This window comes from Euleptes europaea, chromosome 4 (assembly GCF_029931775.1).
Source record: "Euleptes europaea isolate rEulEur1 chromosome 4, rEulEur1.hap1, whole genome shotgun sequence".
NCBI lineage: Eukaryota > Metazoa > Chordata > Lepidosauria > Squamata > Sphaerodactylidae > Euleptes > Euleptes europaea.
The window spans coordinates 11,565,048-11,582,038 of record NC_079315.1 but is presented as its reverse complement, the minus strand read 5'-3'; the positions used below and the strand labels follow the sequence as shown (position 1 = coordinate 11,582,038).

Here is a 16,991-nt window from a genome sequence, read left to right as displayed (position 1 = left end):
GAGGGCTGGAGATAGGGTTGCCAACCTCCAGATGGTGGCTGGAAATCCCCTGCTATTACAATTGATCTCCAGGCAACAGAGATCAGTTCCCTTGGAGAAAATGGCTACTTTGGCAATTGGACTCTATGAAGAGGAAGAGTTGGTTTTGATATGCCGATTTTCTCTACCACTTAAGGGAGTCTCAAACCGGCTTACCATCACCTTCCCCTCCCCACAACAGACACCCTGTGAGGTAGGTGGGGCTGAGAGAGTGACACTTGCCCAAGGTCACCCAGCTGGCTTCATGTGTAGGAGTATGGCATCAAAGCCCCTGCCCTTCCCAAACCCCGCCCTCCTCAGGCTCCGCCCTCAACATCTCCAGGTATTTCCCAACCTGGAGCTGGCAACCTTAGCTGGAGATCTGGAATTACAGCTGATTTCCAGATTACAGAGATCACTTCCCCTGGAGAAAATGACTATTTTGGAGGTGGCTTCTATAGCATTAGACTCTACTGAGGTCCCGGATAACCTACAAACCTTCCCCCCTTCTCAGGCTCCACTCCCAAATCTCTAGGAATTTCCCAAGCCAGACTTGGCAACCCCGCTAACTCTGCAAAATTCAGATGTAGTCAGGAAGAAATACACAGACCATTCTGTAGTTACACTAATCTAGCTAACACCTGCAATGTATTGTAGTGCCAGTAGGGTTGCCAACCTCCAGGTACTAGCTGGAGGTCTCCTGCTATTACAACTGATCTCCAGCCGATAGAGATGAGTTCCCCTGGAGAAAATGGCTGCTTTGGCCATTGGACTCTATGGCATTGAAGTCCCTCCCCTCCCCAAATCCCGCCCTCCTCAGGCTGCGCCTTAAAAACCTCCCGCCGGTGGCAAAGAGGGACTTGGCAACCCTAAGTGCCAGCTGCCGATTTTGTTGAACTAGTCAGTTACAGTGAGACAAAAATCTTAAATTCTGCTTGGGTGGGGGATTATTAGTGTGAACCCAGAAGAAAATTCAGTGTATTTGTGTGTGTGTGTGTGTGTGTTTTAACCTTCCTAGTTCCTGTATGACCATCTCTGCTCTTCACATGCTCTGTTCTCTGAAGGGAAAGGTATTCTGCGCATGGACACGGTTATACACGCCATGGTCACCTCCAGGATGGACTATTGCAACTCACTCTATGCCAGGCTGCCCTTGAGGCTGCTTTGGAAACATCAGGTTATACAGAATGTGGAACTCCCTGCCCCAGGATGTGGTGATGGCTGCCAACTTGGAAGGCGTTAAGAGGGGAGTGGACATGTTCCTGGAGGAGAGGGCTATCCATGGCTAATAATAAAAATGGATTCTAGTCATGATGCACGCCTATTCTCTCCAGGATCAGAGGAGCATGCCTATTATATTAGGTGCTGTGGAATACAGGCAGGATGGTGCTGCTGCAGTTGTCTTCTTTGTGGGCTTCCTTTCCTTTTATCCCTTAGAAGCTCCTTGATCAATTGATCTTGAGCAGCATATATCTAGTGTTGGAGGGATATAAGGATTGAAACAAATTTTGCCACTGACAATGTAGCCTTGGGGTCCCTATCGCTTAGTAAAAAAGGCATTATGTCAGTCACAGAGGCATTGGATTTGTACATTAAAAGGGGGGAAATATAGTGCGATCGAAGTTCCTCGTAAAAGCGGCATTCCAAAAGGGCATGGGCTCATGAGTCAATAGAGCCAGAAGAGCAAGGGCAGATCCTGTCTGAGTAGGGTATATTCAGAAATCTGCCCTGCATTACCATAGAAGGGTTAGCATTCAATCTAGCCAAGCAAAAAGCTCTACAGAGACGAGTTGTTGTCAGATAATATGTATAGGCAGGCAGACCACGTGGAGAGGGTATTCCGAAGAACTGGGATGAACAGACGCGACGAGCACGAAAAGTAGTGCTGTTATAATTGAGCTCTTTAATGCGCATTTTAATTTTGGCAAAAGCTTCAGTTTTCCCAAGATCTGATATCATATCCTGCGAGAAGCCCAGCAACGCCAGTTTCTCATCTAAGATTTTTTGTCATGAGGATTTGAAAGAGTCATGCTTCAGAGAAGCTAGGAACCCCTCAGTGCTAAAGCACAGTTTAAGGTGTAGTTTAAAGGCGGCCAACCACGCCCTAGCTTCAAGTGACCTTTGGCCAAACTCGGAACGAAGAGTGACGCCAGCAACACATCGAGGGGCATTTAGGAGTTTTCGTAAGAACTTGTGGGCTTCCTGGAGGCACCTGGTTGGCCACTGTGTGAACGGACTGCTGGACTTGATGGGCCTGGGTCTGATCCAGCAGGGTTTTTCTTATGTTCTTATCATAATTTTAATATATATATAATTATATTAGGTGCTGTGGAACACAGGCAGGACAATGCTGCTGCAGTCGTCTTGCTTGTGGGCTTCCTGGAGGCACCTTGTTGGCCACTGTGTGAACGGACTGCTGGACTTGATGGGCCTGGGTCTGATCCAGCAGGGTTTTTCTTATGTTCTTATCATAATTATAATATATATATATAATTATATTAGGTGCTGTGGAACACAGGCAGGACAACGCTGCTGCAGTCGTCTTGCTTGTGGGCTTCCTGGAGGCACCTGGTTGGCCACTGTGTGAACAGACTGCTGGACTTGATGGGCCTCGGTCTGATCCAGCAGGGCTTTTCTTATATACTTACGTTCTTATGTAATGCATCTTTCTAGGTCCCCTTCCCACCCCCAGTCAGAGCTATCAAAACAGGGAAAGCAACAAGCAGGACTCTAGGCCAGGGGTCCCCAACCTTTTTGAGCCTGCGGGCACATTTGGAATTCTGACACGGCGTGGTGGGCGCCGCCAGCTGCAAAGCGGTTGCCACAGCTTAACTGCAGAAACACAGGGCAGATCCTTGTGCTACGATGCTGCCAAAGCCACATTTTAAAAAAAAATCTGCACAGCCAACCAAATCTCCAATAGTCAACCAGAATCCTTGGTGGGCAAAAGCCCTACCTGGACCCGCCCAGTTCCTAAAAATATTTGGTGGGCGCCAGAAAAGGTGTCGGCAGGCGCCACGGCACCCACAGGCACCATGTTGAGTTCCCCCAGAATGGAGCACCTTAATTTGGTGCCTCGACACGTCTGTGAGATGCGCAGGTTGAACCTGCATTGGAAACCTGGCATGCTTACTGCAAGGGGAGACCAATGCTTCATTTCAGATGGGATGGAAATGCAGACAGTCAGTCAGCATGAAGCACTAATTCTCTCAGTGCACGGAGGAAGAGGAGGAGGAGGAGTAGTAGTAGTTGGGTTTTATATGCCGACTTTCTCTACCACTTAAGGAAGAATCAAACTGGCTTACAACCACGTTCCCTTCCCCTCCCCACAACAGACACCTTGTGAGGTAGGTGAGGCTGAGAGAGCTCTAAGAGAACTGCGACTTGCCCAAGGTCACCCAGCTGGCTTCACATGTAGGAGTGGGGAAACCAACCCGGTTCTCCAGATCAGAGTCCGCCGCTCCTAGCCACCGCTCTTTTTTAAAAAACATTTTTATTGATTTTTTATAATTGAACACAACAAAAAATAAACAAAGCAAAAAAACAATAATAATAATATGAAAAAAATAAAAACTAAAATCATAATACAAAAACAACATAAAAATACACAATCTCAAAAAGAGCACTTCTACATCCAATAGCATTACATTTATACAGTAAAATCTATAAAATCTATAGTGCCCCGATAACCACCACCCACCTTAACTGTGCACTCATCACCCTTAGACGTCCGGAGAGATGTTTTGACAGTATTTCAAAATCTATTAATATCTTCTATTATTAAAAAAGAAACATTAATCTACAATCCATTAACAATACCTGTAAAGGTCATTTTCGCCAATTTATCCCAATATGCGGCGGCCTTTGACCATGTTTTTTTTTATTCATTCATATCTTTACCATGTAAAGAATCTGTAAGTTTGGCCATCCGCATATACATCCACAGTTTCTTTGGATGTATAGTTTCTCTCCATTCTTTGATTGAAGGTTTATTTATTTGCTTCCAGTTTTTAGCAATTATAATTCTAGCTGCCGCGAAACCACCGCTCTTAACCACTACACCCCGAGGCCACACGTTCAGGAAAAGAACGTTCTTGTGTTTCTGTTGATTGAGGCGTTTGCGACCGAGCTGGGGGAAAAAAGACCAACGGCTGAAAAGGCTCACACGTTGAAGGATTTATTTACAATAATTTTTTCCCCCGTTTCCGTCAACACTTCAGAACCCGCAAGCCACTGTAGGTAGGGTGTGAAACCAAAACCGTGCGAGGAAGTGTGGGGAAAGCGACTTATGAGCCCAGCAGGAAAAAGGACCTGAAGAGAGACAGAAGGAAGAAGAGGTGGCGGGATTGTTCTATTAACAGACGACAAATATATTCCTTGACGCACCAACACTAACACACACGCTTTCCTGAAAAATATTTTCCCAGTGCTAAATAAATTAGAGCAGTGGTTCCCAAAGTGGGCAGTACCACCCCCTGGGGGGCGGTGGGATTACCTGGGGGGGGGAAGAAGAAGAAGAAGAAGAAGAAGAAGAAGAAGAAGAAGAAGAAGAAGAAGAAGAAGAAGAAGAAGAAGAAGAAGAAGAGTTGGTTTTTATATGCCGACTTTCTCTGCCACTTAAGGGAGAATCAAAGCGGCTGACAATCACCTTCCCTTCCGCTCTCCACAACAGACACCCTGTGAAGTAGGTGGGGCTGAGAGAGCTGTGACTAGCCCAGGGTCACCCAGCTGGCTTCACGTGGAGGAGTGGGGAAACCAATCCAGTTCACCAGATTAGCCTCCGCTGCTCAAGTGGAGGAGTGGGGGAATCAAACCTGGTTCTCCAGATCAGACTCCACCGCTCCAAACCACCGTTCTTAACCACTACACCACGCTGGCTCTGCAAGAGGGCAGCAGGGGGGCTCTAGAGACGGGGGCCCTTCCACTGCGTCGTTCACTAATTTACAATAGATCAGTGGTTCCCAACCTTTTTTTGACCACTAGGACTTTTTTGTTCGGTGCAGGGACCCCAAGGTTCAAAATAAAAATTCAGAGAATTTGAAAATAAACTTTAATCATAACTGTTAGTTAAACATTAAACTCAGAATAATATTTGAATATATATATTTTATAATAGAGAACTTTTAATTGAAAATATTAATTTATTATGGGTTTAGAACTTTGTTTTGCGGACCTTAATTTAGTTCTCGCGGACCCCTGGGGGTCCACGGACCCCTGGTTGGGAACCAGTGCAATAGATCAAGCTATGGCACCATGCTGGCAAATTTGGTGGAAACTATCAGAATTTTTTCCCCAGATTTTGAAGGGCTGGTACCACTGGATCAAGGTCATCAGTTTTGTTGAATAAATTTCAACTAAAAAGTTTTGAGTTTGAATAGACGTGCAATTAATTCTTCCTGTTTTTTTAATTTTATTGTTGTTATCTCCTTTAGTGCATCACGCAAACCCCTGTTTTGAATAATGATTTTTATAGGATAGGGCAGGGGGTGCTGGGGTTAGGGTTGCCAGGTCCCTCTTCGGCGCCGGCGGGAGGTTTTGGGGGGCGGAGCCTGAGGTCAGGGTTTGGGGAGGGGAGGGACTTTAATGCCATAGAGTCCAATGGCCAAAGCAGCCATTTTCTCCAGGGGAACTGGTCTCTATCGGCTGGAGATCAGCTGTAATAGCAGGAGATCTCCAGCTACTACCTGGAGGTTGGCAACCCTTACTGGGGTTGAGTTTGTGGAAGCAAGGGGGCGGAGGCCCGAAAAGTTTGGGAACCACTGAATTAGAGGCTTCAGTACACAGACAACACTTTCTCTAACCCCCACTTAAAGAATGGGCTAAAGAGAGACTCAGGTGGACCAGGGTCTCCAGAAGAATTGAGGACCTGCTTTTTTCAGGACCGAGGGAGGGACAGATCTTGCCAAGCATCTGAGGCCAGCAGAACCTGGAGCATCTTCACTCCTGCAGGAGATCCGTTCCGCCTCCGATGGCGGTGGAGGTGTCGCCAGAGGGGTGGTCCCGCGGGTGGAAAAGGAGGCAGAGTCTGATCGAGGGAAAGCCTCTGGCTGCTGCCGGGTTTCGGAGACGAGGAAGGCTTGAACGAGAGAGGCACAGTACGAGTAGCCCGTTTGGAAAGCCTTGTCCTCTGCCGCTGTGGGGAGAAAGAGCACATACCAAAGGATACTTCCATAAGTCCTACAGAAGGGGAAGCCAAGTCGGGCGCCCGGATAACTTGCGTATCTGTACGGACTGGCAAGAGGGGTCCCAGGGGGGAATCAGCTCCACAGCTGTATGCCTCCTCATCCATGTATTTATTTATTTTACTTCAGCCTTTTATGCAGGGACGTTTCCCCGCGGTCACCCCTCCGACTGCTTCGGGGCTTCCTTTTGATTATGCGTGCCTTTCCTGGCCGTCAGAGGTCGCCTCGCTCTCCCCGCGTGTTTTGCCCGCACTTTCCAGATTCTGGCTAAAACAACATCAAGAAAACACGGGGAAAACGCGCGGGGAGAGCGAGGCGACCCCTGACTGTCGGAAAAGGCACGCGAAATAAAAAGGAAGCCCCAAACCAGTCGGTGGGGGTGACCGCAGGGAAAAGTCTCTGCATAAAAAGTAGGATTGCCAGGTCCCTCCTTGCCACCGGCAGGAGCTTTTGGGAGCGGAGCCTGTGGAGGGCAGGGTCTGGGAGGGGAGGGACTTAAATGTCATAGAGTCCAATTGCCAAAGTGGCCATTTTCTCCAGGGGAACTGATCTCTATCAGCTGGAGATCAGTTGTAATAGGAGGAGAGCTGGAGGTTGGCAACCCTAATGGACATTGGGTGGCTACTTCAGTTTACATCTGCTGCGTTGTGGCACAGAAAAGCACCCCCCCCCCGGACAAAAAAATAGGACATGCAGTTCCCTTGGGGGAGAGGCCAGTAAGTGTGCCTATTAACTACTTGCAAATAGAAATGGCCTTGATGTCTGAGGCAGGTAGGGTTGCTAACCTCCAGGTACTAGCTGGAGATCTCCTGCTATTACAACTGATCTCCAGCTGATAGAGATGAGTTCACTTAGAGAAAATGGCTGCTTTGGCAATTGGACTCTATGGCATTGAAGTCCCCCCCTCCCCAAACCCTGCACTCCTCAGGCTTTCTCTGCCACTTAAGGAAGAATCAAACCGGCTTACAATCACCTTCCCTTCCCCTCCCCACAACAGACACTCTGTGAGGTAGGTGGGGTTGAGAGTGTGTGACTACCCCAAGGTCACTCAGCTGGCTTCATGTGGAGGAGTGGCGAAACAAACCTGGTACTCCAGATCAGAGTTCACCGCTCCAAACCACCGCTCTTAACCATTACAACATGCTGGCTGGGGAAAATGGAGAAGCCAGCCAGCCAAATAGAAGAGTTTCCCATCTGAAGCCCGTCAACTTCAGACAAGGTAAGTCAGGAGGGTTTTCCAGTTTTTTGCTGTGTTGGGTCTCTCTTGGGTATAAGTCTCACCTGCCTGTTGCAATGTTTGGATCCGCTGCACGGCCATTTCCAGGACAGCTGCTTTGTCCATGCGAGAATTAGGAAGAGGCTTATGGGAGAAAAAAACCCAAAACAGAATGGCTTCAGGTTGGCTGGGATCTGGCAGGGTGTAACCATCGGAGTGGCGGGGAGGAGGTTAGGAACCAGAAGGCAGGAGAGATTCTATTGATCAAAGGCTCAATGATCATTAGGGTTGCCAACCTCCAGGGGGTTTGACAAACAAACTAGCACTGTGGCTAAAAGCATCCACTTAAAGAACTATATGCCCTGACCTGGATGGCCCAGGCTAGCCTGATCTCGTCAGATCTCAGAAGCTTAGAAGGGTCAACCCTGGTTAGTATTTGGATGGGAGACCATCAAGGAATACCAGGGTTGCTGTGCAGAGGGAGGCGCTGGCAAACCACCTCTGTTAGTCTCTTGCCATGAAACCCCCCCTGCAAAAAAGGGGGTCGCCATGTGACTTGACAGCACTTAACACACACACAAAAAAAACTATTTAATAGGCCAATTCTATAGCGTTTCTAAGCAAAGCTGAGTTTATAGGTCAATTACATGTCAATTTCTAAACAAGCAGAATCTGTATGAGAACAAATAAGAGAATGCTCAAGTAAAGGTTCTACAAATACAAAGGTTACACCACATATACCAGATGTAAGGAGCCAGCGTGAGGGCGGGGTTTGGGGAGGGGAGGGACTTCAATGCCATAGAGTCCAACTGCCAAAGCGGCCATTTTCACCAGGGGAACTGATGTCTATCGGCTGGAGATCAGTTGTAATAGCAGGAGATCTCCAGCTAGTACCTGGAGGTTGGCAACCCTACTCCCTCTCACGGAACAACAATTCCTGGAGATCTCCCAGGAGAGGGGAAAGGGATTTTAAATCTTTAGTGTTAGATACAAGCACATGTGAACGTGGAGAGAAGCCGGGAAAAGTCCTTACCTTGTGACCTTGGACAGGGGTATCTATGAGCAGGGTCTTCAGCTGGTTCAGACAGTGGACGATTCGGTCCCGTCGCCTTTTCTCCATGAGCAGTTTGATATGCTACATGGGAGGAAATTCTGCATCGGTACAGGAATGGATGGGGAGGCTGCTGGTCATACTGGCTGAAGCCAGTGGGGAAGAGGGACCCATTGACCAAGGCTGGCCCATTTTTTTTAACACCTGAGTCGGAAACCTGATCAGCGCCTCTGTCAGTCTTACTGATGTGAGGGGCAATCCTATGGGAAATTCCCTTGCGCAGGCCTCAATGAAATGTATGGGTGTTGTACAGGGATGTGTGTTTATTCTTCCCAGGGATTTGTGCTGGAGAACTTTCCCTTGGGTTGTTCCCACGGTCAGGTCAATTTGTCCTCCCAAATGGGACCCAGATCCACTGCCTGAGGTGGGTTCTTCGTTCTCTGTGTGTGTAAAGTGCCTTCAAGTCGCAGCCGACTTATGGTGACCCCTTTTGGGGTTTTCATGGCAAGAGACTAACAGAGGTGGTTTGCCAGTGCCTTCCTCTGCCCAGCAATCCTAGTATTCCTTGGTGGTCTCCCATCCAAATACTAACCAGGGCTGACCCTGCTTAGCTTCCGAGATCTGACAAGATCAGGCTAGCCTGGGCCATCCAGGTCTTCGTTCTACCTTGCAAAAATTGGTCCATCCTAGCCCCTCTTTCTGGCCCAATTTCTTGCGAGCCAGAGTGGTGTAGGGTGAAAAGTGGTGCACTCTAATCTGGAGAACTGGGTTTGATTCCCCACTCCTCCACGTGAGCGGTGGACTCTAATCTGGTGAAGCAGGTTTGATTCCCCATTCCTCCACGTGAGCGGTGGACTCTAATCTGGAGAACCGGGTTGGTGGGGCCTGAAAATGTCCAGGATTTACAATTTCATTCTGTTCCCCTGGAGAAAACTGCTGCTTTGGAGAGCGGACTCTACGACATGATACCCTACTGAGGACCCTCCCCAAACCCCAGCATCCTCAAGCCCCACCCATAAACCTTCAGGTATTTTCCTACCTGGAATTGGCAACTTTAGTGGATAGGGTGGGGTTTTTGTCCTCTCCCCTTACCTTTTTGTAGACCAGACGTTTGGGCTGTTCCAGCTGCTGCCCGCTCCAGCTGTGCCCCCTCGGCTCTTGCGTCCCTGTCAGCAAAACCTCTCTCTCCGCTCTTCGGAGGCTCATGTTGAGTCTCGGGTCTTTTCAAATTTCCCTCCGTCTTGCCTCCCCTTCCTTTATAGGGCACCCCCGGGGGACAGCTGTCACCCGACTGCAAATCTTTCCCGCCCTCCTCTTCCCCCCACCCGACAATGGTAGCCAATGGGCAGCTATTTTTCTTTCTTTCTTTCTTTGGGGGGGGGGCGTCTTTCTCAGGGAGGGGTGCTGTCAAGTCAACTCCAGTGAGCTGTGGGGCAGAGAGCCGGGAGGGAATTTTAAAAGGGGATTTCGTTTCAGGAGGGCCAGCTGCTGCTTTAGGGCGTAAAGATGCTAAGAAAAGCACGAAGGGCTTGAATAGAGAAAGGGCCAGGGGGGCAGAAGCTATTGAGATGGAAATGAGAGGAACAGATGGTGTATGTAGGCCTTTTTTGAGGGGGGGCATGTATGGTATCTGGGCTTGGGGTAGGCTGCAGAATTCCAAATGCCAACACAGTTTTATTGAAGAAGAACAATCGGACCCTCCGCTCCGCTTCGAACAGTCTTCAGAACTGGGAGGGCTTTGTTGAAAGGAGCAGAAGCTCGGGGAAAGAACCCCACCTCTTAGGGCTTCCACCTCTACTCCTTTCTCAACAGCAGGAGACACGAATTGGGCAGGACAGAACCAAACTCCTGGGTAAAATAAAAGATGTCGGCCTGGAGTGGCGGACTCTGATCTGGAGAACCAGGTTGGATTCCCCACTCCTCCACATGAGAGGTGGACGCTAATCTGGTGAACCGGGTTGGTCCCCCCCCCTTTACATGAAGCCAGCTGGATGACTTTGGGCTAGTCACTGTTCTAATAAGAGCTCTCTCAGCCCCACCTACCTCACAGGGTGCCTTTTGGGAGAAGGAGAAGGCAATTGTAAGCTGGTTTGATTCTGTCTTAAGTGGTAGAGAAAGTCGGCATATAAAAACCAACTCTTCTTCTTCTCCTCCTCCTCGCCCCCACCCCAAAATATGAAGACTTTGTCTGGCTAGAGGATCCTTCCAGGTAGGGCTGGGAGATCTCCCAGATTTACAACAGATCTCCAGATGACAGAGATCAGTCCCGCTGGAGAAAATGGCTGGTTTGGAGGGTGGACTTTATGACATTGTACTCCACTGAGGTCCCTGTCCTCACCATCTCCCACCCTAGGGTTGCCAGCTCCAGGTTGGAAAATACCTGGAGATTTTTGAGATGGAGCCTAAGGAGGGCGGGCTTCAGTGGGGTATAATGCCATAAAGTCCACTTTCCAAAACAAAGCAGCCATTTTCTCCAGGGGAATTGGTCTCTGTTGCCTGGGGAATCAGTTGTAATAATGGGAGATCTCCAGCTACCACCTGGAGGTTGGCAACCCTACTCCACCCTCAAATCTCCAGGCGTTTCCCAACCTGGATTTGGTAATCCTACCCCCCCCCCCATTAGACCGCATGGAGGGACAGCAATAGAAAGCGGTGGTTGTTAATGAGGCTGATTCTGGATGTAGTGTGTGAGAGGAACTGATCTGCCTGACTGTTGGGGCATCCATCAGAAAAGTCCCCGAGAGGTAGGGTTGCCAGCTCCAGGTTGGGAAATACCTGGATATTTTGGGGACGGAGACTACGGAGGGCGGGGCTTGGGGAGGTGAGGGACTTCAATGCCATAGAATCCAATTGCCAAAGCGGCCATTTTCTCCAGGCGAATTGATCTCTATCGGCTGGAGATCAGTTGTAATAGTGGGAGATCTCCAGATAGTACCTGGAGGTTGGCAACCCTAGTATAATGCCATATGGGGTGTAATGGGGTATAAAGCCATAGCTGCCACCTTCCAAAGCGGCCATTTTCTCCAGGTGAACTGATCTCTGTCGCCTGGAGATCAGTTGTAATCCCAGGAGATCTCCAGCCACCACCTGGAGGTTGGTAACCCTAGGCCCAGGCAGGCCTGAGCTAGGCTAGGCAGGGTTCTGTGGACCTTGATAGTGTTGCTTGTTCTTTGTGCGTGGGAAAGGGTATGGACACCACCTTGGCCTTTCCACTGTTGCCACATCTTGACCTGGGACTTCTATGCGTGGGAGATGCATCAGGCTCATAGCCAGTGAGGATAACTGGGATTGGTGGAAGGCAACAGAGTTGTTTAGGCCTCAGCGGGAGCGTCGTTGTTAAGTTTCTACCACTGTTTTTGTGTTTTTTCGCTATGGGAGAAGAGGCTCTCCCCCAAGTGACCGCAGGGCAAGCAGCCACCATAGCTGGACCATGGGACGGTCCTCCTGCCCGATTGGTTGGTGCCATCTCCGTGGTAAACAGCAGATGGTGCTATGTGACCATCCCTGTTAGCACCAGAACACCAATTCCTTCCAGGGAAGGCGGAGATCACAAGCTAAAGAGCAGAGAACCTTTGGATCGCTTTTTAAAGGGAGAACATACATGCATGCGCACGCAACAGATGTTCATTGGGTGGAATTCAGACAGAATTGAGCCTTTTAAAGTCCTGTTGTGCTCAACGCTCCCACCAAAGCATACTGGGTTTACATTTGGCCGTGTTTCTGCCCTTTAGGTTGGGACAGGTTAAAGGTAAAGGTCCCCTGGGCAAGCACCGGGTCATTCCCGACCCATGGGGTGATGTCACATCCCGACGTTTACTAGGCAGACTTTGTTTACGGGGTGGTTTGCCAGTGCCTTCCCCATCCCCAGTCGTCTTCCCTTTACCCCCAGCAAGCTGAGTCCTCATTTTACCGACCTCGGAAGGATGGAAGGCTGAGTCAACCTTGAGCCGGCTACCTGAAACCGACTTCTGTCGGATCGAACTCAGGTCGTGAGCAGAGCTTGGACTGCAGTACTGCAGCTTACCACTCTGTGCCACGGGGCTCCTGCCTGGGACAGGTTGTGTGTTGTGTGTTAAGTGCCATCAAGTCGCTTCCGACTCATGGCGACCCTATGAATGAAAGTCCTCCAAAATGTCCTAACTTTGACAGCCTTGCTCAGATCTTGCAAATTGAAGGCTGTGGCTTCCTTTATTGAGTTTATTGGGACAGGTTAGCCACGTAGTATTTCCAGAGGTAGAATCCGCCGATAGGTTAGCAATGTGCGACATTTCTGTTATCTGCTGTCTGGGGGAAGGGGTTTATGTCACAGGGGCAGTTAGACTAGATTGCGCACAACACAAAATGGGTTGGATCCAGCCAATTTTATCGCTCAGCCTTGCCCAATTCTTCTCCTTACTACAACCCCCATCCCACATGGCTTTTATTCATGCAAGCCCCACCGCTGATGCCCAACATAGCATTTTTGGGTGGTCCATGGAGACCCCCCCTTTCCCAGGAGCAGAAAGGCTATTTGGATCCAACCCAACACCTATATCATACCAACAGTATATATTTACAAGAGACCCAGCGTGGTGTAGCGGTTAACATGGCAGCCTAGAACCTGGGGGGACCCCGGTTCGAATCTCCGCTCTGCTATGGGAGCTGGCTGGATGACTGGAGATTTTGAAGGTGGAGTCAGGGGAGGGTGGGGGGATGGGGATGGGTGGGGCCTCAGCAGGGTATAATACCAAAGAGTTCACCTTCCAAAGATGCCATTGCCTCTAGGAAAGCTAACCTCTGTCCTCCATGAGGAAAGGCAGTATACCTGTTGCTGAAGGGTGAGAACAGCAGAGGTGTTGTCTGTCTGCCTGTGGGGTTTCCCTACAGTGTCCGACTGACCCGTTGGACCAGTATCCTGGACTAGAGGAATCCTTGGTATAATCCAGTTGGGCTCTCTTGTTGTTCTTATGTGGAGAGCTGCATTTTTTTTTTTTGACTGTGCAAGATTTAGGAATCAACTTGGACCGAAGAAGAGATTAAGTCTGACACGTGCAGGGCCAGATTTAGGTTTGATGAGGCCCTAAACTATTGAAGGTAATGGGGCCCTTTATATGTCCAGCTGTCCTTTGTCAACAACAAATTGTCGCTGTTTTTTGTGTTGAATATATGCTATATGGTAATTTATGGAACGAACACGTATCTAAAGCCATTTGCACATAGCAAAATATGTATTTTATCAAAGTAATTGTTGAACCAGTGATATTTTAGGGAGTAGGCTAGCAGGCGGGGCCCTTTACTTACATCATGGGAGCCTACACAACACAAAACACTGTTGCTGTATGTAGGTTTTATTTTGTTATCTTTTATCTTATATTTTGGAAATGTACATCTTTTTTTCCCTTTAAATTTTTTGGGGGCCCCCAAGAGAGTGGGGCCCTAAGCTATAGCTTGTTTAGCTTATACGTAAATCCAGCACTCGACACGTGCCGACAAGAGGAGAAATCCCATTCTGGCTGGTGCGCTTTGATCCATCTCCCTCTGCACGAAAACCCGTCGCCTGTGATTGGGGAGCCCTGCTTCTAAGGAATGGCTGCTGGTTGTGGTCATGCAGTAGTCAGCAAAAAGCACTCTGCACATGTTCAGACCTACCCTTATTACTGCCGCTGCTGTATAAGCCTTCATGTCTTGCACAGGTGCTTCCCAGGAGCATCTGTGTGAGGGTCTCTGTGTCTCTGCTTTCCTTCACCTGCTTTGTTATCTGTGAACTCATAAAAGCAGTTCACACTTTCTGGTCCCAGGCGCCTGACCTGATTGCCCCAAGTATCTCCCCCCCCCCCCGCTGTTCTTCCTGTCAGTACTCCCTCAGGCCGATGCGGCCTTGGAAGTGTGATAGCTCCAGCAGACTTCCTGGGACTCGTTTGATGTTTTGTATTATGCCAAGCTTGTAACTTCCCATAACAATAAGTGTGAACCCCAGTGCCCCAGTGCCCTGGAGTCAATATATTCTGTAACCCCGATAAGCGCCTCACTTGCAACTTTCTACCTGTGCCTGTCTCATCTCCTGATGTCTTCAATAAATCCTTTGTTTCTGTATCAACGTCTGAACATTTGATTTGGAGAAGTAAACTCAGAGAGAGGGGATCTCTCACATTAAGTTGCAAGTCCTTGCCTCTCGGACTGCAGCTGTACCTTTTGGGACAGAATGTCAGCCGACGAGGACACCACCCCTAACCCCGATGTACCAGAGAAACCTGAGGTGCCGGAGAAACCGGACTCCAAGGAGGAGGGCGCCAAGCCGAAGGCACCTAGGGCTCCTGTCCCCGACCAAGGCCGGGACGGACGTCCCCGGGACTTCCTCAACAACTGGCTGGACTCTCCCAAGGGTTGGTCTCTCTCCCGGACTGCGGCAAAGGGTCGCCGGCTGGCCTTCCCCAGTACAGGACTCGAGGGGGACCCTGCACGCAGGGAAGTCGTGATGGACGAAGAACGGAGGCAGTGGCAGGAGGACCGCCAAGCTATGCAGGACCAGATTGAGACCATGCAGCGCGTGATGGGTGAGATGGCTGCGGCCTTAGATGCGCTTAAAGTGCAACCACCCACCGGTACTCCCCCGGAAGGGGTACCGGCAGCTCCTCCCGCACCTCCTAGCCTCCCGACCCGTCGGGACCTGAAAGTCACGTATGACGGTTCAGGAGACCAATTAACCTTTTTCTTGGTCCAAGTGGACATTTTTATGCGGGAACAAGGCCGGACCTTTACCTCCGAGGAGTCCCGGGTGCAGTACGTGGCGTCTTTACTGCAAGGGGAGGCGGCCGCTTGGATGGTGTTGCAGTACGAGCTCCGCTCACCCGTGCTGCGGAGCCTTGACGAGTTTATGGTTGCACTCCGAAACCGTTTCGAGGACCCGACTCTGGGAGAGCGGGCTAAGGCCTCCCTGATGCAACTGCGCCAAGGGACCAAGTCGGTGGCGCAGTATGCGAGTGAGTTCCAGTCCCTGGCCAGCCGAATCCTGGACTGGAGTGAGGCCACTCTGGTACAGTGCTTCAGGGAGGGTCTCAACCCGGACCTCCAACATTGGGCCTTCATGCAAGGGAACCCCCCGGACGTGGAAGGCTGGGTCCGCCACGCTGCGGACATTGAGAACCGTAAGCAACTCCTAACGTTGTCCAAACAGCGCATCGGACGGGACCCGAGACCCCGGAGTGACCGTGGCCGGGACTTCCGACCGGGAGGGAGCGGGGGCCCCTCGGCCGCTGAACGCCGCAAACGCTTCGAGACCGGTGTCTGCCTGACCTGCGGGGGAAAAGGGCACTTTGCGTCGCAATGCCCCTCTCGCTCGGGCCGTCCAACCCCTCCTCGCCAGGTTCAGACCGAACCGGAGAAGGCCCCCGCCGAAGACCAGTCCCGCCGCAGAAGCGGACCACCGGGCCGACGCGCCGGCGCACCCTCCGCTCTCCAGGCGCGCCCCCAGGATGGAGCTTCCACCTCCATGGGCCCAACGGGGTCCCGGATTATAAGTACCACTTTTGATTCTGACGAGTCTCCGATCGCCACCACCCCGTCCCCTTCTTCCAGCGAGGAGGAGGAGTGGGAACAACCGGCAAAAAACGCCGTCGGTCTGCTGTAGAGGGGGCTCCGCAGCAGACCGTCCCTGTCGTTGTGCAAGGAGCTCCACTGATGGTAAGCGACCAAGAGGACAATGTGTATGTAAGGGTTCACCTATCCCTACCCAAAGGGGGTCCCCATTTAGAATTCCCCGCTTTGGTTGACTCGGGATGTGCCCGCACCATGATTAGTGAGGAGGTAGCCAAGAAGCTGGGCGTCCGGCGCAAGCGGCTTCCGGGACCCCTCCGCTTTTCCCAAATGGACGGCAGTGATTTTAAACGGGGCCCGGTGACCCACAGAACTGCGGCTGTGATTATGTCTGTGGGGGAGCATTGGGAACGCTTGTATTTTACTATTGCCCCTATTGTAACCCCGGTGGTGTTAGGGATGAACTGGCTACGGGGGCACAACCCCTCCATCGACTGGGTTAAGCGGCTGCTCACGTTTCCCGAAGACCCCTGTAGGTTACATGATGAGGAACGGGTGCTCAGTACTCCGGCCGCCGCACTGGTAGGGTCCCCCGCCCCAGTCTCGGTCTCTCCCCAATTGCCTACTGAATACTCGCAGTTTGCGGATGTGTTTGATGTTAGAGAATGTGACGAACTGCCTCCCCACAGAGAGACGGACTGTGCTATCGAAATTGTGGGGGAAGGCAAATTATCTAAAGGGAAGGTCTATCCCATGAGCCCGTGAAAAAGCAGTATTACGGGACTATCTGGATGTCAACTTGGCTAGAGGTTTCATACGCCCCTCCAAGGCCCCTTATTCGGCCCCGGCCTTCTTTGTGAAGAAAAAGACGGGAGATCTAAGACTGTGTATTGACTTTCGCAGGCTGAACGCGGTCACCCAGTCTAACGCTTACCCCCTCCCTCTTATTCCAGACCTTCTAGCACAATTAAAGGAGGGCCGAATCTTCACCAAACTGGACTTGGTAGAAGCC

The 16,991-nt window shown here is 50.5% G+C and overlaps 1 protein-coding gene across 1 annotated transcript; it reads right to left on the bottom strand.

The window, feature by feature from the left end:
* Window positions 1-5,844: 5,844 nt before the first annotated feature.
* On the bottom strand, window positions 5,845-9,673 carry LOC130476482 (enhancer of split m7 protein-like). Its single transcript, XM_056848427.1, has 4 exons — window positions 9,560-9,673; window positions 8,450-8,551; window positions 7,482-7,560; window positions 5,845-6,151 (listed from the first exon to the last, which is right to left on the bottom strand). The coding sequence occupies exons 1-4, from the start codon at window positions 9,671-9,673 to the stop codon at window positions 5,850-5,852; spliced, it is 597 nt and encodes a 198-aa protein (XP_056704405.1). The 3' UTR covers window positions 5,845-5,849.
* Between the last annotated feature and the right edge of the window lie 7,318 nt (window positions 9,674-16,991).

Excerpts from the sequence above, each read along its gene's own strand:
- LOC130476482 (XM_056848427.1), bottom strand. The coding sequence starts at position 9,673 with ATGAGCCTCCGAAGAGCGGAGAGAGAGGTTTTGCTGACAGGGACGCAA. Across the intron at positions 7,561-8,449 it reads CCCCTGTCCAAGGTCACAAG|CCTCTTCCTAATTCTCGCAT; the intron begins GTAAGGACTTTT and ends TTCTCCCATAAG. Across the intron at positions 6,152-7,481 it reads CCAAACATTGCAACAGGCAG|CGGCAGAGGACAAGGCTTTC; the intron begins GTGAGACTTATA and ends TTCTCCCCACAG.